The sequence below is a fragment of the Manis javanica genome, chromosome 3, assembly GCF_040802235.1.
Source record: "Manis javanica isolate MJ-LG chromosome 3, MJ_LKY, whole genome shotgun sequence".
In the NCBI taxonomy this organism is placed as follows: domain Eukaryota; kingdom Metazoa; phylum Chordata; class Mammalia; order Pholidota; family Manidae; genus Manis; species Manis javanica.
Genome location: NC_133158.1, coordinates 60527369 through 60548566, shown reverse-complemented (window position 1 = coordinate 60548566; position 21198 = coordinate 60527369). Strand labels below are relative to the sequence as shown.

The window sequence follows — 21198 nt, the reverse complement described above, 5'->3', positions numbered from 1 at the left end:
ATGATTAAGTCCTTGATCTTAGACACAGACATGGAGAAAGCACAAGTCTGTTCACTGTAACGAAGAAGGGGAGTTATGGGAGCATGTGAAAAAGGAGTCATTTTGAGCTAAGGTGAATCTGGGAGGTCTCCCTGGGGATACCTCATTTGAGATGTGAAGGATGATTGGAAGAAGTTTGGGCTTAGCTTTGGATGCAGAAAGAAGAGCATGTGCAAAGGCCTCGAAAATGGGAAAAGCATGTGTAGCTTGTGGAATTGAGAGAATGCCAGTGTGGCTGGAGATGAGGCTGACAAGGGTAGACAGTGCAGAGAAAGCGTTTATTTAAACTGTTTCTCCAACTCTGTGCCTGGTGCATAGTGGTCCTTAAATGTTTGTATGATTAGAATACATATGGTTCAGAAACAAAACCAGTGTACATGCCTTTGGAGATCTGGAATGGGTAGGGAGGTAGGTGAGCCTGGAAGGTAACAAATGGACGCTGAGGCTAAAAAGAAGAAACAAGGGCTAGCAAGTGAGAGGTCACACACAGAAGTCTTCAGAGGCCAGCTAAGATCTTTACCTGTTAAAACTGTCAGCTGCTCTTTCAGCTTCATGTGGGAACGTAGTCTTAATTTTTCCTCAGATATTTCCAGTTTCTAAGAGGAGGTGAAAGTTGAAATTTATGTGAAATCTCACAGGTTTTAAATGTTGACAAAGAGTTCAGAAACTTTCAAAACATTCTTTGGGTCAAACAATGCAGCAGAGGCTGTGGTTTGAGACCTCTGACCTAAGTAACTTAAATCAGAGATTGAGTAGGGAATTCAGCATTAGTAGGGAAGTAGAAGTGGTGGAGGAGAGAACTCTGGCTGGGAAGGAGGATTTTAGAATGTAGAGATTTATAACAAGGTGGAACAGCATGGCTTCCTTGCTGAGCTACAATTTCATTTCTTAAGCTACCTGCTTGACACCTTCACAGGAATATTCTGTGATATTTCTTCAAAGACAACCAACTCAAAGTGAATGCCTCATTTCTTCCAAACCTGTTCCTCTTTTGGTATTGACCTATTTCTCATAGTAGCACTTTTCCTAATTGCACTGGCTCAAAGCAAATACTATAAGTTATTGTTTAATAACATATTAAACTATGTCATTACTTAATGGATATAATATTTCAGTTTTACAAAATGAAGAGTTATGGAGATGGATGGTGGTGATAGTGGCACAACATTATGAATGTATTTAATACCACTAAACTTTATACCTAAAAAGGGTTAAGTGTTAAATTTTATGTTGTGTCAAAAACATTGTCAAAACAAAACAAATAGCTGTTTAAAATTTTCCTGTTCTGTGACGCCATTTCCATTATATTATTGGGTTATTTTGATTTTGTTCCTGTCATAAGTTGCATGTATCTTGTCCTTTTGCAGTTTTTGCTCTCTTCCTTTTTAGGCTTGGTTACCATAGTGCATAATATTTCCAGGGTCTTCATTTACTTCAGTCCATTCCTCATATCGTTATGAGTCACTTTTCTACTCATTTTGTCAGGGATTCTGTGTTTCTTCCTTTTACTAGATGTCTCTGCTATGCTTTCTGGTTCTTTTCTGTTGGTCCTCTCTTCTTCCTAAGGTATAGGGGGTCTGTTCTTTAGTCTTCAGGTTGTTTTCAACTCTAGTTGTATTTTCTGTATTTTCCTCTTTTATGTGTTTTTAGGAGAAGGTTTGCCTTATTATTTTGCCATCTTTTCAAGAGTCACTTTTGTAAAAAAGTGGTCTTACTATGAATACCAGTACTTAATGGAACTCTTATGATGCCAGACCTGAAAGCGGAACACTTTAGGTGAATTGTCTCATTTAATCCATTTATCAACTCTATGAGGTAGACACTATTAGTGCATTTATATATGAGAAAAGAATTTTCCACGGTTACAAGGCTAAGAAATGGTGGTACTGGGATTCAAAACCCAAAAATATTGGATTGCAGAGTCCTCTTGTCATTCCCTTACTCAAATCTTTAGGATCCCCTGAGGTGTTTTAAACAAAGGAAACAGGCTGAATGCTAAATAGCACGGGGTCCTTCCCATGTAGGATGCACTTTGGCGCAGGGTATGTAACAGCTGAGCACCAGATTTGTCTGAAGCTCTGATCAGGGACTTTTTCTATGTATTAGAGTCACCTAAGAGCTTTTAAAATATGATGATGCCTAATCTGGCCCTCCCAGGTCAGCTGAAACAGAATCTCTGGGAATGGGGCCTAGGGTGGCTGTTTTTAAATGTCCCCCACATGATCTGCTTGATAGCCAGAGTTGAGAATCATTGGTCTGGAAAATGGAGTGTGTGGGGTGGGAGGTCAGTAAGGGGAATACAATAGTAGGAAATAACTGGAAAAGAGGTTATTTTGACATTGTCTGCCATTCTTTGGTCTGTTGGATGTTTCTGAACATATATTGTGTTTTGCCAACTGTTGAGCATGTAAAATAAAACAACCACAAAAAAACAAAACTGAGTTCAAGTACAATGTATAGACCAAATTGGACAGGAGAACCAAATGCATCCAGTATAAAATTGATACATTTTATAAATTTTCTAGTATGCTACAATACTATGTTGTTGAACCCAGGCACTTGCTCACATCCTTAAGCCTTGGGATGGCAGGAAAGCCCTAGGACTATAGGTTTGGATTTGGGTGCTACTCTTGTATATAGTCTTGCCTGAGTATTTACAATCTGAACTATATATTGTATTATAACTGACCTGCCTTTGACTTTTCCTGTATGACAGGTAGGGCATTCTATTTTTCCCCCTCAAAATATGTGTAGATTAGTTATTTAGGAATATCTTTTTAGGACAGTACTGTGGATATGAAAATATTTCTTATAAAAAGAGATTAAATCAGATAGGGTTGATAACCACTGATTTTAATAGATCCAGCCTTTTACAAAGTTTATAAAAGTTTCAATAGAAACGATTAATATATTAATATTAACAATATGTTTTTTATTCATCTAGTTCAATGAAATGTCTGTGTTAAAAATTTCTCTATGGTGTAGCCAGTGTGGATAGCCTGGCCATTTTTAGTTGGGACATACTAAATTGATATAGAAGTTATTCTTATTATCAAGTACTTCCTAAGCATATTACTTACATTCTCATTTATTCATCACAACAGTGTCATTGAGATAGTTGATACTATCCTTATTTCTCAGAGAGTAAAGTGGGGCTTGAGTTTAGGGGATTTGCTCAGGATCACACAGCTACTAAAACACAGGCTGTGTAAGTATGAATTCCAAAGCTCAGGCTTTTTAACAACCACATGAAAGTCTAGCCCATGTTAATTCAGGCTTCTAGGAGACAGCCTTCTGGGTCATGACATGAGAATTGGGTATAGTGAGCTTCTGCTTTTTCCTGTAAGGGACCCAGTATTTAAGGATATCTTGGGCTTTTTCGGGGGATGTGGGTGGGGGGTGCTTTCTGGAAACTTTTAAGGACTGTATGGTATATAATTGGTTATCAGATTTAACTTTGCAAAATTGGTAAAGCTCTCTGGATCTAAGTTTTTACTTCTTTCAGATTTGTAACAGTAATTTTGCCAATCACCCCAATTGGTTAATACTTAGGTATTACTTGGTCTGTTGTGATGTTATTGTGAGACCATGACTATGTAAAAGGTCCTAGAATCTATCTTGGTAGAAAAGTTTTACTTAAGAAAAGGAATAAAGACACTTTAAGGGTATGCTTATTGTTAGGGTCTCAGAAGGTATCCAGCATTCCCAAAGATCTATAGCATTAAGATTAGTGAGACTTCATTTAGCTTTTTTGTGTTCTCTGCATAAAATAAGGTGAACTTTATGTAATATATCATTGCTATAAGTAATGTTACTTTTTGTGATCCAGCACCCTGTAAATCATGAAAATAACAACCTAAGAAATACATCAGGCTTTTTAGTTGTAAACTTTTTTGTGCACTCTAGAGGATAATCTTGTTGCCTGTTAAATGCTTAGGCATTATAAATCTTTTAAAACAATGTTTTGAATACCTTTGTGGCATTCCAAGAATAATGGTAACCACCAGTTCCCTAATGGGTTGATTATTCTAGATTTAAAATGATTATTACGTCCTTATGCCTAGCTCATCTTCTCTTTTTTCCTGAATTTAGTTTATTTAAAGTTGAAGTTTACTGCACGATGGCAGACCCAGATGTCCTCACTGAGGTCCCTGCAGCACTGAAGAGGTTAGCCAAGTATGTGATCCGGGGATTTTATGGCATTGAGCATGCATTGGCCTTGGACATCTTGATACGAAACCCCTGTGTGAAAGAGGAGGACATGCTGGAGCTACTCAAGTTTGATCGGAAGCAACTACGATCAGTTTTGAATAATTTAAAGGGAGACAAGTTCATCAAATGCAGAATGAGGGTAGAGACTGCTGCAGATGGGAAAACCACTCGCCATAACTACTACTTTATCAATTATCGTACTCTTGTTAATGTGGTAAAATATAAATTGGACCACATGAGACGGAGGATTGAAACTGATGAGAGGGATTCTACCAACCGGGCTTCTTTCAAATGTCCTGTCTGTAGTAGTACTTTTACAGACTTAGAAGCTAATCAGCTCTTTGATCCCATGACAGGTGAGATTTTTCCAGTTTATTAATCTTTTTTAAAGTAACTTTTGAAAATAAAATATGAATCCTTTTTATAAATTGATTAATTTTTAACATAGTCATGTATGTCATCATAAAAGTGTGTGGATTGGTGTAAGTCATTCTTACTCTTAATGTTCTGTTTGACTGTCATACAGGGGTCAGCAGCTTTTGCAAAGCCTTTCTTCACCAGGGGTGTACTCAAAAGGCTAAGTACATTCTCAGTCTATCTATAAGCTCAGCCCTGTACACCTATACAAAGCTGTTGTATTTCCTGGTTGTTATTGGAGATATATGATATTTCTGACCAAATAATGGGAGTATCTAATGGACTTCTATCTTCATTCCCATCTCAACAACAACTAAGTTGAACTGTGGTTTAGATTGGCGGTTCGGGGGTATTCAGAAAGTAGATTTAAAGCCTTCTAGACTTTACTGTTTCCCTGATAAAATAGGCAGCTCTCTGCCACTGGACAAAGAGTAGCAAGTACTAGCTGACCATGTGGCAATTCTGGGCTCAGGAAATTCTGAGGTCCATGAGAATCGTTTTACCAGTATTAATTCACACATAAGCCTGATCTTCCTACTTCAGGTTACACCTTTTGCCTACCCCCTCTCTTTTTCTTAAAAATTGTAGATTCTCTCCCTACTGTCCATTTAGATTTTGGCTTTGGTATTCTGGAGTTGAACTCTCCCCAAATGTTTGATGTTAGATGTGTGTGAGGTAATAGAAAAAATATATTAGTCTCTGCTCCTAGTTCCTTGTGTAATACTCCTAACACCTTTGTCATTTCCTAACTGATAAGAGCACAAAGATCATATTTTGTTCTGATATTTGGTTTTTGGCCATGGTTCCTGACTTTGGGTTCCTGAAACCCTTGAAATTTCCTGGGTGATAGGAGGGCCTTTTGTTCTAATGAGGCAGCTCTGGGTGGGCTCCTGATGGGGCTGGTCACCCGAAAGACCAAAGTATGATTAGAAGCTTGGAATTTTCAGCCCTGTGTCCCTACTGCATTCTAGGGGAGAAGGGCTGAAAATGGAGTGAATGACATGCCTACATGCTGAAGCCTCCTTAAAATCCCGAAAGTATGGGACTTGGAGAGAATCTAGGTTGGTGAACACATGGAGGTGCTGGGAGAGAGATGTGCTTGGAACATATACCTTGCCCTGTACATCTCTTCCATCTGGATATTCCTCTGTATTCTTTATCATATCCTTTAATAAACTGGTAAATGTAAGTAAGTGTTTTCCTGAGTTCTGTGAGCCACTCTAGCAAATTAATTGAATCCAAAGAGGGGGTCATTGTAACTTGTGATCTATAGCCAGTTGGTCAGAAGGACAGGTGATAACCTGGGCTTGTGAGTAGAGTCTGAAGTGGAGTCAGAGGTGGCAGTTTTGGGAGACTGAGTCCTTAACCTGTGGGATATGACGCTCTCTCTAGGTAGAAAGTGTCAGAATTGAATTAAATGGTATTTCACTTAGCTGGTTTTACAGAAAATTGACTGATATGGGGTAAAACCTCTGCTCATTTGGTGACCAGAAGTGTCAGAAGTGAAGTATTATGTGTGACTACTAAAGGAGACACACAGAGAAAAACACATAGTAGGGAAGAACTGAATGAAAAAAAGACTGAGGTTTTTCCATTACAGTATTTATAGATTATTTCATTAAAATGGAATAGCCTACCCGTTGCTCACTAGTCCCTGGTTTCAGAAACCTAATCAGGCAAAACCAGTTGTTTTATTTCCTGAAATGTGGGGGTTTCATGTAATCAAAACAAAGACAACAGCAACAACTTGAAATCCCTCAAATCAGCAAAATAGAATCTTGTGGTTCATAAATGCATAAGCTAGATTTAGCAAGCTTTCTGACCAGGTAAATAGACTTAGTATTTCTACTTTAGCAATCTCAACCTTAAGTGATTTAGTTAATGGCACTTAACTAAATTTAACTTTTAACTTAAATCCAGCAACGTGCTTCCCCAAAGGGAGCAGGAGGTCATATTCTCTTTTTAGATGTTGCTAGATGATATGAAAATAGCTTTATATTTTTCATTTTTTATTTAAAATTATGCATTCATAATGGTAGAGAACATTTTGAAGAGAAAAAAATTACCCACAAAACCACTAGCCTTTTGCGTATTACCTATAATTGCAATTGTAATTAAGAATAGTTTGTTATCCCTTGGTTCCTTAATGTATCACACTTCTCTGTTTCTATCTAGTGTTCAAAATATGTTGTAATACGTGTGATTTTTTTCCCTTCCCCATTTTCCTTTCCACCCCTTTTGGGCACTTTGATTTTCTCTATATTTTTTGCAATATAGACATGATGCTTTGAATACTTTGGTGTAGTCAGCATTTTATTTCTGCTGAAGATTTTCTTTAAGAATTCTCAGAAGTGAAAATACTGGGCCAAAGAATATAGTTTTATAGCTTCTGTAAAGGCATATATGGCACTGTTGTTTTATTGTGGATGGGATAAAATTGTTAGATGTTTGAACTAGAAATAGTTTGGGAGCTCCTATTACTGAATTCACCTGAAGACCTGGGAATCCAATTTTAATAAACTTGAAAATAAGTTAAATTAAACAAAAAAACTTACAAGTGTGCATTTAATAAAATCTTAGAAATAGGAAGAGATTATCTAGTTCTACTCACATGAAATGTGTATGAGTGCATTTATACCTGCCTATGCTGTATTCTGGGGGTTGGAAAACTTACAAAGTAATAAATAAATCTAGGACTATGTAGATTTCTAGAATGTTTTAGATTGAATGTTAGGAAAGAATATGACAGCTTTCATGGAGATTCAGCTTGTTTTGTGTGGCTCCATGGAATAGTCTTAGATAGACTGTAAGGTTTGTGTAAAAGAAGTCTAATAACTAACTCTGAAATAAAATATAAGTCCCTAATAATGAAATCTTAAAAATAGCCAACAGTGGGAATTGTAACTTGTCCAGTGTTTAGTTCTAAGTTACTTGTGATATTCAAGAAAACTCCGGTCTACTTTGGATATTCATATATAAAATTTGGGTTCAGTCAGAGGAGTCCCTTTTGCTTTGTGACTGCAGATAGAGTGTTTTGGTTTATAGACAGATCAGTTTTCTTACCCCAAATCATTAAAATTCCTCTTCAGTTCCCTTAACCTAACATTTTAAAACTATTAGTGTCCTCTATTTATGTGATGTAAAAGACTTGTCAATAATGTCTGCCTTCATAGAGCAGGCTACTTTTCTATTTAGGACAGGAGATATCTTGTAAGTAGTGTTTTCAATTTCTGAAATGCTAAAAACGGAAACACAAAAAAATTTTTGTAGGATTATTTTGGTCAGTCACTGACTTGGAATCTTGTATAGTATGGGTTCATTAGAAAATTATACTGGAAAACTCAGAGGTGTAGATTTTTTTGATGGTGGTGGTGGGGTGGCAGCTGTGATCATTGGAGGAACGTAAAATATGGAAAGAGAGTAAGGAATAAGTCTTCCCTCTGACCTTTCCCTTCCCCAAAAAACATTTAGGTCTGATTGAAGAAAAAAATTTTTGCTTTCAATTTTTAGTATCCGGGAGCTTTTTTTAAAAAAAGAATTTTGTGTTTTATCTTTTCTTGATTTTGTTGCTGATTACATAGGAGCTAATTTATTTGTGAAGAGCTGCTCTTCAGTTTTGATGCTGATATACAGTATTCTATTGGTTATTGTCTTTCAAATAGTCCTATCAAAACCTCAGACATTTTGCCTATTCACTGCATGTTGAGATGAATTTGATTTAGGACTCATTTAAAGACTTTATTGCAAGCTTTACTATTCACCCAAGTACCATACTTCAATTTGTTGTTTTTCCTTCCAGGCATAGTATATTTTTTCCCTTTAGAATGAGTTTCAGAATCTAGGAATAATACATGATTAGACCAAATCTGAATGTGTTCATTTAAGGAAGGACACAAGCCAATTTAATTGATAAATTGAGTTTTGGGGTATAGGGTTTTATTGTATATGTCATTATATATTAGAGATCTTCTGAATTAAAAAAGACATTAAACCTGCTTATTTTTTTCCTTTTGCTTGGAAGTGGATGAGTGTTTTACAGTGTTATGTGTTCTGCAGTGAATTGTTAAAGAATGATTTTTCAAATTCCTTTCTGTTAAATGTAAAATAATTATATAAGAAATATATAACTATGTTCCCTGTTACTATTGTATAATAGCAATTCCTTTTCCCATATACTTCCCTTTTCCCAATTAAACTGAAGAAATTTATGAAATAAAGTTTGGCAATTGAATAAAAGGTGACTTTCTGAGACTAGGATTTTAATGTATATGCCTCAGAACAATTTTGAATTATAACTTTCAATTAAAACAAAGGACTTGATAATGCTTTCAAAGAGTAGCCCAAGAATGACTATAGCTTCTGCATATTGAGGGGGAGCTGAGTGCTTTTGGAGGGTTCAGAATAACCTTTATTTCTTTCTTCTAAAAATACAAAGATAGTATATGAATGTAAACTTGTTAAGGACTCAAACAGTAGAAAAACTTGTAGAATAAAATGGCAAACCTAGTTTTTCCTCTCTGTGTTCTCCCACTCAGCCCATTCCTGCTCTCACCACCTTTCGACGTGTTAATGACTATTAAGTTTTGTGGATGTCCTTCCAGTCCTTTTACCTTACACCCGCAGCCCTACCTCGCGCCCCCCTCCCCGCAAACCATTTTGAAACCTAAGAAAACAAAATGATTCTTAATTAAATATATTGTTATAACAGCTTATTGTTACTAGTGCTTGGTTGACTTCTGATAGTATTATCAGGGTTTTTAGAGCACTTAGTACCTTGAGTCCTTTTGCATAATAGTGGACATGTCAGTTTCAGAAGTTTTATTTGTTTGTTTTAAAGCAAAGGCTGTAAGACACTGAAGTGCCAGTGTAGTTTTAGGATTCCAGAGCCCTGGCTTCTAGTCTGGGGCTGTTAGTAATTATTACCTTGGGCAAATACTTCTAGGCCTTTTTAGCATGTTGTAGGTTGATAAGCTCAGTTTGTTTTATACCACGTATGATTTCTCTCAACTCTAATTTCAAAGCACCCTTTAATGTGGAGAATAGTTGATGTTTAAAAAGTGTATAGAGGCTTGGGGTTGTTTTATCTCTGATTTTAGAGGGTGATATTAGTCACTTTCAGTTCATTTGAAAGCCTTGCTTAGGAATCGAAACTCCTGGTTATAGTAGTGCTCATATAGAAAAATATGCTCTTTAATTATGCCATCTTCAGAAACACATTGTGGCGTAATGGTGAATGATATAATTTTTGGCAGTCTTATTTTCCCAGGTTCCCCAGTTCACTCCCTTTCCCCATATTTACATGGTCCTTAAAATACTCAGTGGGAGGGGAAACAACGTCCAACTGTGCTTTTTAAGTTATATATGATGGCTGGTTTTTTAGTGTGGTAAAAGTAATCCCATATGTTAGTGTTATATCTTAAAATGTTATAGTTTCCTCTTTATATCACTAAAATCTTAGGAGTTCAGGTCTTAGGTACTTGGTTTTAGCATGGAATCTTCTTTCTTTTGTTTTTCCTTGAAGCTTTTTGAGTAAGAGGGAGTTTATTCAAAGTTTTTTCATAAGATTGCCCAGAAAAGTTACCCAAGCCATTATCTCTTGCTTAGATTTTACACAACTCACTTGGCTAGTCTCCTTGCTTTCACTCTTGCTGTCCTCATGGACTGTTTGGCACAGCAGCCAGTGACCCTTCTAAGCACACCAGCTTATGTCATTCTGTTCAAAAGCCTCCAAAGTCTTTTCTTGTCACTCAAGAAAAGTCAAAGTCTTATCTACCCTCCTTTTCCTCCCCATTTTGGAGACTTTATTTCTACCAGTCTCTCCCATGTTCACAACAGCCACACTGGCCATCTTTTTATGCCTTGCGCATACCACGCATGCCTGGACTTCACATGCTCTTTTATGTGCTGTTTCCTTTGCCTAGATATGTGCATGACTGGCTGTCTTATGTCTTCTAAGTCTCCACTTATTTTTTGTTGTATCAGCATGGCCTTCCCTAAGTTTCCTCTGTAATAGAGCAGTACCCCTTTCCAACACCCTTGCTTTTCTTTATCCTCTTTACCCACTTTATTTTACTTTATTATACTTACCAATACCTGCTGTTATTTTTTGTCTTCACTAGTCCCCACTAGAATATGAGCTCCACAAAAGCAGCTCAGAAGATGATTGGCTAGACTTAAGAAGGCAGAATGGTGGGAAATCCTTGGGCCATCAGTCCCACCGTGCTGGGTTGAGGGCTCTGCAGCAGCAGACATTTGATCCTGCCTGTTTCCTTTGCAAGCCTGAAGGACTTGGGCCTCAACGTGACTCCTGCTTCAGCACTGCAGCTCCTGAATCATAGCAAAGCAACGGAGCTTTTCTTTGTTTTTCTTTGTATTTATTTACTGTTCCCTTGACTGAATGAATGCTCACTCAATTAAGATAAGTACCATATTCATTAAAATGAATAACATGTTAGAAACCGTAAGTAGAAGACCTTGGCCAGTATAATAAACACCATTTCTTCTTCTGGGTTTAACAAAGGAAAAATGTTAAATCTGAATTTTGTTGAATTGCATGTTTTTTCTTCTGTTCCCAGTCCCTCCTTTGCCCCCCAGTCCCAATTCATTCTTGTTTTTACATTTTTTGCTTTGGGAGAGAGTTAAAAATTTTATAGGACTTTTCCCCCCACCCCTTACTGCATCTCCCCTTCTCATCCCCCAATTAGTTCTCCATTTCTTTTCTCATTTTGGAGTGAGAACCTTCATGAGAAGAGTCCTGGGTCATAGAATTGGGACATTCATATTTTACTGAATAGGAAACCCTAAGATATTTTGAAATACCTATTTATAAAAGATATTTTTTCAGTCTACTTTCAGTGATTGTTAGTTAACTACAACTGCATATATATGTTGATTCTCTGGCATACCTGATACATTAAGACTCAGTTGAGTAAAAGCCAGGCATGTGATGGGTACTTCATGTTTGTTAAATAAATTCTTTGTTACAAAGTTTCTTTCTGTCTGTTCCATATTTTAAGAAGTTAGAGCCTACATATATGTGGGGAAATTTTGCAAAATTGTAGCTGGCAGGGGTGATAGGAGGTTGGGAAAGATGTGTAGTTCAGGGTGGTGCAGTGAATTAAGTCTTTTGAGTCAGAAAAATTTGTGTTTGAACCCAGGTTTAGTAATTTTTGTTTTTATGACCTGGTAAACCTAACTTATCTGAGTCTTTGTTCTTTCATATATTAGATTGGGATAAAACTTTTGGCGCACTTTGCTATGTGGGCATGCATGGGATTATTTGTAGAGTAGCTTTCCAGGTTTAGTTCTTTTGTGGTTTATGAGTGTAGATAGTCAAACAATATGTTATCATTGAAGACTTCTTTTTCTTCTAATCCCCTCATTTTTCAAGCTGTGCCTGGAGAATCTTTGTAGCCTTCATTTTCTCCCTTCTCTGCCACACTCTTATATCTAGCTTGCATGTTCTCTTTTATGTGGCTAAGATTTCCTGTTTCCGATTTTTGCTTTCTTGGTCTTACGTGTGGGAAGATAAAAATAGTACAGAGCTCTGCATTTCAATTCCAGTTTCTTCTTTCATGCTCAAGTAGTATATTCTGTGCACACTAAGTGCGGTATGATCCAGTGAACAAGAAGAGTTAGGATATTTATCATATTGATTACTTAACAGCAACTTTCCATCAGAGGTATGCATTAGAATTAATTCCTTGTGGAACTTTTAAAATTTATATTCCTGGGCCCAACTCCAGAACTGTTTAATCAGCATCTCTTGGGCAGGGCCTATGTAATTAATTAAAAATTCCACTAGTGATTTTTACATGAACGCTAAGTTAAGATCTAGATTCTTAAAAGACCATCTCAACCCAATTACTAAGGCAGGTTACTATTTATAAATATTAGTAAGGTGACTTGAGTAAAGAACTAAAGTAAGTTGGGAGATTAACTGTGACTCTCTGGAGGGGAAGCATTCAGGGTGGAGGGAACAGCAAGTACAAAGGTTCTATTGCAAATTGTACCTGGTGCAAGACATTGAGGAAGCTGTTTATAATACTTTGAGGACATAGTAAGAGGATAATAGTGTTGTCCTTTGTCATAGCTGTCTTTCAACCAGAGCACTGGCTTTTATATTTATGTATTAGGTACTTCCTCACATGGGGAATGGGTTTTCTTCCTTTAAAAACAATTTTGAAAACTATTGAATTAGATAACTTTTCTGTAATATTCTCTAGTTCTCATTGAGAGTCTCTCTAAGTACCCATCTTTCAACAGTCAACATAGGTCCCACATCTTTGTGGGTCTTTTTATCAGCAGATATTCGAGAGCTGATTTAGACCTTACTTCATATGATTTTTTAAATTTCCATATGGATTATATATTTTATATTTCTGTATATTATTTATATTTCTGAGGCAGCCCGGCATACTTAGAGAATAATCTAAAATAACATACCAACTACTAATCTGTAGCCAAAGTCACTAACTACCCTTGTTACTAAATATAAAAGTTGGTCTTCAAATTTTGTTGACTTTGAAAAAATTAACAGCGTTCCATCTCTTTCTTGAAATTCTATCCTATTCCTCTGATTGTACCATTTCTGTCTCAAGGATTCCTTTTTCTTTGGGTTTATACCTTGACTACCGCCTGTGTTTTTCATTTTCCTAATCCCTTTGGCTACTCTGAGCTACTTTATGACTTCACGTACCATCTGTATGTTGTTGATTCCACTATCAAAATTTCTAGTCTAAATCTCACTCTTGAGCTCTAAGCACTTGTAATACGTTGGCTTCTGACATACCCATTTTGGTGGCCAGTGGACAACATGGACTCAGATAACTGAAGCAACTTTATGTTTTCCCCACAAGGAAAAAAAGCTTGTTCTCTATATATTTTGGTAAAAAGTATCCTTGTCCAGTTGGTAAGCTAGACTCTTTATATCGATGCCCATTAGTCAAAGACCATCAGGAACACATGCATAGGTTAAAAACATGGTTGGGTTGATTGCTTCCTGCAGCAAGGGAAGCCACACACCATGAGGAACCTTGGATTGTCTCATTAAGACTGCTGGACAGATGTAGCGATTGGGCTTTTACTGGGTAATTTTGGGAAGGACTCAGAAAACTGGTGGGGGTTTGCTTTGGATTGGGTACTATCAGGAAATAGGGGGTAGTTCTATGGTTGGGTATCTTTTTTTTTTAAATTTTGGTGGGTATCTTTTTTTTTATTTTGGTATCGTTAATACACAATTATATGAGCAACATTGTGGTTACTAGATTTCCCCCATTATCAAGTCCCCACCACATACCCCATTACAGTCACTGTCCATCAGCATAGTAAAATGCTATAGAATCACTACTTGTCTTCTCCATGCTATACTTACTGCCTTCCCCGTGCCCCCCTGCTACATTATGTGTGCTAATCGTAATGCCCCTTATTCCCCTTCTCCCTCCCTTCCCACTCAACCCCTCCAGTCCCTTTCCTTTTGGTAACTGTTAGTCCATTCTTGGGTTCTGTGAGTCTGCTGCTGCTTTGTTCCTTCAGTTTTTTCTTTGTTCTTATGCTCCACAGATGAGTGAAATCATTTGGTACTTGTCTTTTTCTGCCTGGCTTATTTCACTAAGCATAAAACTCTCTACCTCCATCCATGTTGTTGCAAATGGTAGGATTTGTTTTCTTCTTATGGCTGAATAATACTCCATTGTGTATATGTACCACATCTTCTTTATCCATTCATCTACTGATGGACACTTAGGTTGCTTCCATTTCTTGGCTATTGTAAATAGTGCTGTGATAAACATAGCGGTGCATATGTCTTTTTGAGACTAGGAAACTGCATTCTTAGGGTAACTTCCTAGGAATGGAATTCCTGGGTCAAATGGTATTTATATTTTTAGTTTTTTGAGGAACCTCCATATTGCTTTCCACAATGGTTAAACTAGTTTACATTCTCACCAGCAGTGTAGGAGGGTTCCTCTTTCTCCACATCCTCGCCAGCATTTGTTGTTCCTATTCTTTTCTATGTTAGCCATCCTAACTGGTGTGAGGTGATATCTCATTGTTGTTTTAATTTGCATTTCCCTGATGATTGGGTATCTTAATAAATCTTATCTAGGAGGTAAGAAGCACTGGGTGAGGCTAAAACTGTAATTGGTAAAGAAGCTGCAGTTACTTGTGGTAGCTGAGATATTTTTGTGACTGTATAGAGACCTTGCTTTTGTCTGTTCTCAGGTTCAGGCTTAGTCAGACAGACTTAGTTTTACCTCTCTTCCATCATCGTCACAGAGAACTTTGTCTGATTTTGGTGATCTGTGAGATTTGGTTTGGCAGAAAAACATCACACCCTAGCTATGAAGGGCTACTTTTCTCTCTCTTTCTCACTTATTTGGAAGAGATGTACAAGTTTAGGAACCATTTGGACAGGAGGATGGATGAAGAGTGTTGTAGAAAGGGTTTTGTGAACAAAGAATTTTCATGGTTTTGACTGTTCATGTGTGAGAAGCAGTAAAGAAACTTAGATCCATAATATTATCAATAGGATCTAGGTTATATTAAGGCAAAGATGTCTAATTTATTCCTTACTTGGGGGAAGAAGGGTTATGGGGTGCAGTTATGTATCAGTCACATATGGAGCTTTTTATAGCTAAATGTTTACATATTTGCTGTGTCAGGCATGAAGTACTTGGATGATCTCTTTTAATCCCTCCAGTAAATTGGGTTAGGAAGGAAGGGTGCACATCCCTGGCACTGGGAAAAGAACCAAACTGTAGATCTCAGTGGGGCTAGTGGTGTAGACTATTAAGTCATGTTTAAGAGTTTGAGTTTCAACAAGTTTGTTTTTTAATCCTTCCCCCTCCCCAGAATTAGTAGTTATATGATCTTCAGCAAGTTACTTACCCCTTGGAACATCTGTATTTTTTAAATCTGTGAGTTTTACAGATTTAAATGGGCCAGAATGATCCCATCCTCAGAGGCTTAGTGATTCTTGGTACTCAGTAAGTAACAGAATAAGCTGTTGTCATTACTTTTATTGGTTATGTGACTTTGATTTTCTTCGGGTAAATTCCTAGAAGTGGAATTACTGGGTTGAATGGTATTTCTATATTTAGTTAATTTTCAGGAACCTCCATAGTCCTTTCCACAGTGGCTGCACTGATTTATATTCCCACCAACCACGTAGGAGGGTTCGCATTTCTCCACATCCTCGTCAACACTTGTTATTTCTAGCCTTTTGATTAGTGACCATTCTAACTAGTGTGAGGTGATATCTCATTGTGGTTTTGATTTGCCCTGATGATTAGTGATGTGGAACATCTTTTCATGTGCCTGTTTGTCATCTGTATTTCTTCTTTGGAGAAATGTCTGTTCAGGTCCCCTGCCCATTTTTTTAACTGGGTTATTTTTTTTTTTGGTGTTGAGGCAGATGAGTTCTTTATATATTTTGGATGTTAACCCCTTATCAGATGAATCATTTATAAATATACTCTCCCATACTGTAGATTGCTTTTTTGTTCTGCTGATGGTGTCCTTTGCTGTACAGAAGCTTTTTAGTTTGACGTAGTCCCACTTGTTCATTTTTTATTTGTTTCTATTGCCTGAGGAGATATATCCAGGAAAAAATTGCTCATGCTTATGTTCAAGAGATTTTTGCCTGTGTTTTCTTCTAAGAGTTTTATGGTTTCATGCCTTACATTCAGGTCTTTGATCCATTTTGAGTTTACTTCTGTGTATGGAGTTAGACAGTAATCCAGTTTCATTCTCTTGCATGCAGCTGTCCAGTTTTCCCATTACCAGTTACTGAAGAAACTCTCTTTTCCCCATTGTACATTCATGGTTCCTTTATTGTATATTAATTAAACATGTATGTGTGGATTTATATCTAGGCTCTCTATTCTGTTCCATTGATCTATGGGTCTTTTCTTGTGCCAGTACCATACTGTTTTGATTACTGTAGCTTTGTAGTACAGCTTGAAGTCAGGGTGTGTAATACCCCCAGCTTTTTTCTTCTTTCTCAGGATGACTTTGGCTTTTTGGGGGCTTTTATATGAATTTTAGAATTATTTGTTCTATTTTATTGAAAAATGCTGTTGGCATTTTGATAGAGATTGCATTAAGTCTATAAATTGCTGGCTTTGTGACTTTGGACAAATCACAGAGCCTCAGTTCTGGTGCTACTCTACGGGATTGGTATAAGGATTAAAAAGTGTACATGAAAGTATTTTAGAAAGAAAGTCTCAAACAAATAAAATATATATTGATGTCTAGTATATTTTCTCTCAAATGTTTGAATTTACTTGACAGATAAAGGGCTATGGTTGGGTTTTGATGTTTTTGGACCAAATTGTATGTGGTCTTAAATATTATGATGAGAAATTTAGATTTCATCCCATGGACTTTAGAAATTCAGCTACTAAATAGACTTTAGAACAAGGGGATGAGATGAAAAAATGGTGGCATTAGGAGAGGGAGAACCTACAGGTTCAGAGACCAGATTTAGAAAGTTGTTTCAGCCTGAATAATGGGGTCCTAGATCAGAAGAGATGACAGTATAAGTGAAATATCTGAGATGTTTCTAAGGAATTAACTACAATTTAGTTGTAAGTTGAATGTGAGGGATATAGAAGTAAGGCTTCTTGAATTTTAGTTTTGGAAATGGATTGGTTAAATTTGTTTAAGATATAAGTGGTTAATAAGTTTAAAGAAATAAAATACCCTTGTGACAATGTACAGATGGCCTGGAGACTTGGTTTCAGGTGTTTCTTTGGCTTTCTCCATAACATAGACCTAAATATGTAATGTGCAAAAGAAGGCTCCTGGGAAAGGGTACAGATTTCACTGGTAAGCTGTCAAGAATTTGGTTTAAAGTTAAAATAAGTATAAATATGTTAGAAATGTGATTAAAAACTGCTAAAAACTGTATGCTGTACTTAGGAGTAAAAAATGCTTTGAAATATAATAAAAATGATAGATTAATATGTGATAAGTATTGCAAAATATTGATTGTAGAATCTCAGTGGTGGGCATGTGGATAGATGTTCACTGTAAAATTCATCTTTTCTTTATATATAAAAGTTTTAATAATAACACGTTAGAGGAGAAGTGGAGATATAAACTGTTGGCCAACGATTAGTCTTGAGAATTTCTCTTCCCTGACCTGACATTTTTGTTTTCTCTGTAGGAACTTTCCGCTGTACTTTTTGCCATACAGAAGTAGAAGAAGATGAATCAGCAATGCCCAAAAAAGATGCACGCACACTTTTGGCAAGATTTAATGAACAAATTGAGCCCATTTATGCTTTGCTTCGGGAGACAGAGGATGTGAACTTGGCCTATGAAATACTTGAGCCAGAGCCCACAGAAATACCAGCTCTGAAACAGAGGTGAGTATAGGCCCTGTGCTCTTAGCAGGAACACATTTAAGTTCTCCCTTGTTGAAACTACCTGTCTTTTGGAAAACAGGAGTGGTAAGTCATTTACCAGGAGACTAAAGACTTCCACAGGTTCTCAGCTCTGCCGGTACTTGTCTGATTAACTTGTGTCTGTGATGAATTTGTTTGTACTGAATACAGAACAGTGTGGGCCTTGGACAAAAATCTTTAAATTGTCAGGTTTGACTACAAGTGTTCACTCTGCTTTGGCCTGCTGCAATTTAGCTAATTGTTAGCTAATCCTAAATTTGTCATCCCTCTTGGGATTATTTGAACTTTCCTAGTCAAGTTCTGAAGGCTGAAGTTCTTTAAGGAATACAGCATTCACCTTTTTGTTTTTGAAGCATTTAACACACATTTCTTGTCCTCCTTAGTTGTCAGTGCAGCTCCCTTGGAAGTGAAGTATAGTAGATATGACCTGTGGGTTAATGCTTTTTACTATGGTTCCTATTCTTATCAGTGTACCCTGATGTTTGAATTGCAGAGGTAGCCTTAGTTTTGCCAGGCCCTAAAAAGTAGTTTATGTTCTTTTTTGAAAAGCATCAATGAGATTGAGGTCAGAGAGTTTTCCTACTCTACCCCTTTTCTTTCTCTTTCCTAGAGTGAAGCTGAGGGCTTAGAGTTTATACCCTTCATAGAACCCAATAGTTCCAAGTTGTAACTGTAGTTTTTAGCACTCTTAGTATTTTAGACACTCTGGTACTGATGTTGCAGAAATGCCAGTCCTGGCAGTCCTGACCAAATTGTTTCTTTTAGGTGGTTAAAAACAACCCAGTTGTACAGAAAGTTTTTTATCTACACAAGCTATTATGAAATTTCTAGCCTAGCACCATGGGTTAGAATGTTAGAATGTTAGAAGTTAGAATGCCTTTACCCCTGATAACAGAAAACCCAACTACAGGTAGCTTGACCAGTAAGTAAAACTTGTCTAGCATGACCAAAAGTCCTGAGGTAGTAGAGTTCAGAATTAATTTCACAGCTCCATTACATCCTCAAGGATCAGATTTGTTCCATGATTATACTACACTGAACTTAGCCTGTTAGTTGTCCTTTGGGACCATGAGGAGAGCAAGCCTAAGATGGCCATGTGTTTCTAGATAACGTATGTAGATGAAAATGTCCAAATGCAGAAGAAGGGACCATTCCTTCTTTGTGTCTTATTTTAAGACTGAAGAAGCCTTCCCCAGAGGTCAGTCTTCATCATTTTCTATCCTCCAATGTCTCACTAGCCAGAATTGCTTTACACACTTATTTCTTAACCAGCATCTGACAAAGGAAGTGAGATCACATGATTGGTGCTTAGACTGGTTATGGTTGACCTCCTACGGCTGGGGAAGGTCCTAGAGTTCTTTGGAGCAAATAGCCATCAATATTTGAGTAAAATCAGTAAGGAAAAGAGAAGCCACAATTGGTAGGCAGCCAGTATCATCCACATCACAGTTAACCTTACATTTTTGTTATTGGTCATTTGGTTCCTTGTAAAGAATTTGGTTTTTGAATATTTTTCTGTTGACTTAAGTAATACTGTAACTCCAACATAGAAGACTATGAGGGAAATTGCTTTTATAAAAATAAATAATTTTCTAAGCCTGTGGGTTATTTCCTGTTGAGGTATGTGTCAGCATTCTCTCTGATTGCTTTCCACACAATACAGTGCTCTCTATGAATTCTTTTTGTGTTTCTTCTTCTAACTATAATTATTTTCCTATTTATCAAGATGCTTCCCCACTGTAATAGCATTCATTCACCACCACCTCTGGCATCCTGCCCCTACTGTTCCCTACCTACTACAGTCTGCCTCCCATCCCAGGATCTTTAGTTGGATAGCCCTCACTCCATTTCAAAGACAGGTCTGGTACAGCGATGCCAGGGGCCCAACAGCAGCTCACTGTACCAAATCACCTCACTTAGCATTAGGAATGATGGTTACTCCAAGGATGAAGAAGAATCAGGAAATAGAGGAAATAAACTGATCAGGAAAGAGGCTGTCCAGAAGCCTGGTTGCTAGTGAAGAAAGGGGGAAATGGAGGCAAGCAAGAGAGAGAGAATGGGGTACTTGGAGCTGCCAGCCAGAGTGAAGTAGAACTGCTTTCACCTGGTCAGGAGAAAGTTCTGGAGTTAGGTTACAAGGTGTGACCTGGGCTCATGTGGCGTCACCAAGCATTTGACAAGCTCCACTGCCTGGATACAATACCCTGGAAGTGCTATTGATTTAGCCTTTCTGTGTTATAGGATATGTTTCAGAGTGTGATGGGTCTGTAATAGCCATCTTGCCCCAAGAGTAAGAAAGGAAACATTGGTAGAGTTGTGTGGAAGCTCAGAGACAATAGTAATTCATTGTTTTTTTTTAATAAGTAGCGTCATTGTTAGTTTGGTTAAAGTTCTAAAACTTCTTAAATAAGATGATTCAAAACTAAATTATCACTTTTGTCATTTTTAAGTAAAATGTGTATATTCTCTCCATAGAAGAAATCGAAATGTTTCATTATGCAAAAGGAATGATCTACGTTTCTGTCATCTGGATTTTCATTAGTGTCACATTTGCTGATGATTTCAATTTGTTTGTCTGTGATGAAGGTAGAAATCTGTGTAGTCAACTCTCCATGGTTAAAAATATCTTTAAAAAAAGATTCTTCCAAATTTTAAAATTTGTAAAATTTATTCTGCCTCAAACTGTAATAAAACCAATGTTGAGTTTCTATGACAGAGTACTGAAAACAAAAAAGACAATTTAAAACTAGTCTCATGCTAACGTTAATCTTTTTTTTTAATTCAGGTATTATTGATATATACTCTTATGAAGGTTGCACATGAAAAAACAATGTAGTTACTACATTTACCCATATTATCAGGTCCCCACCTATACCCCAGTGCAGTAACTGTCCATCAGTGTAGTAAGATGCCACAGATTCACTATTTGCCTTCTCTGTTCTACACTGTTTTCCCCGTGATCGCCCACACCATGGCTAACACTAATCTTGATTGTCCTGTTCTTTTTTCCCTCTGTCTTGTTCTTCTCAAAGTACTGAATATTTGCTGACTTTCAGAAGATAGTCTTCAGAGTTAATGCTAAAGAGCATAGATGAAAACTATGTGTTCAAGATTATATATA

General features: G+C 37.0%; 1 protein-coding gene across 3 annotated transcripts in view; it reads left to right on the top strand.

Moving 5' to 3' along the window:
- GTF2E1 (general transcription factor IIE subunit 1) overlaps positions 1-21198 on the top strand; it is a 40631-nt gene that overhangs the window by 852 nt on the left and 18581 nt on the right. For 2 of the 3 annotated variants that reach the window (XM_017651267.3, XM_017651273.3), the window contains 2 exons: positions 4132-4607; positions 17837-18038. In XM_017651267.3, coding sequence (XP_017506756.1) covers positions 4160-4607; positions 17837-18038 — 650 coding nt within the window. In that variant the 5' untranslated portion in view covers positions 4132-4159. Of the gene's footprint in view, positions 1-1689; positions 1816-4131; positions 4608-17836; positions 18039-21198 lie in introns of those variants that run through there. The other variant, XM_073231580.1, reaches the window with a different exon arrangement.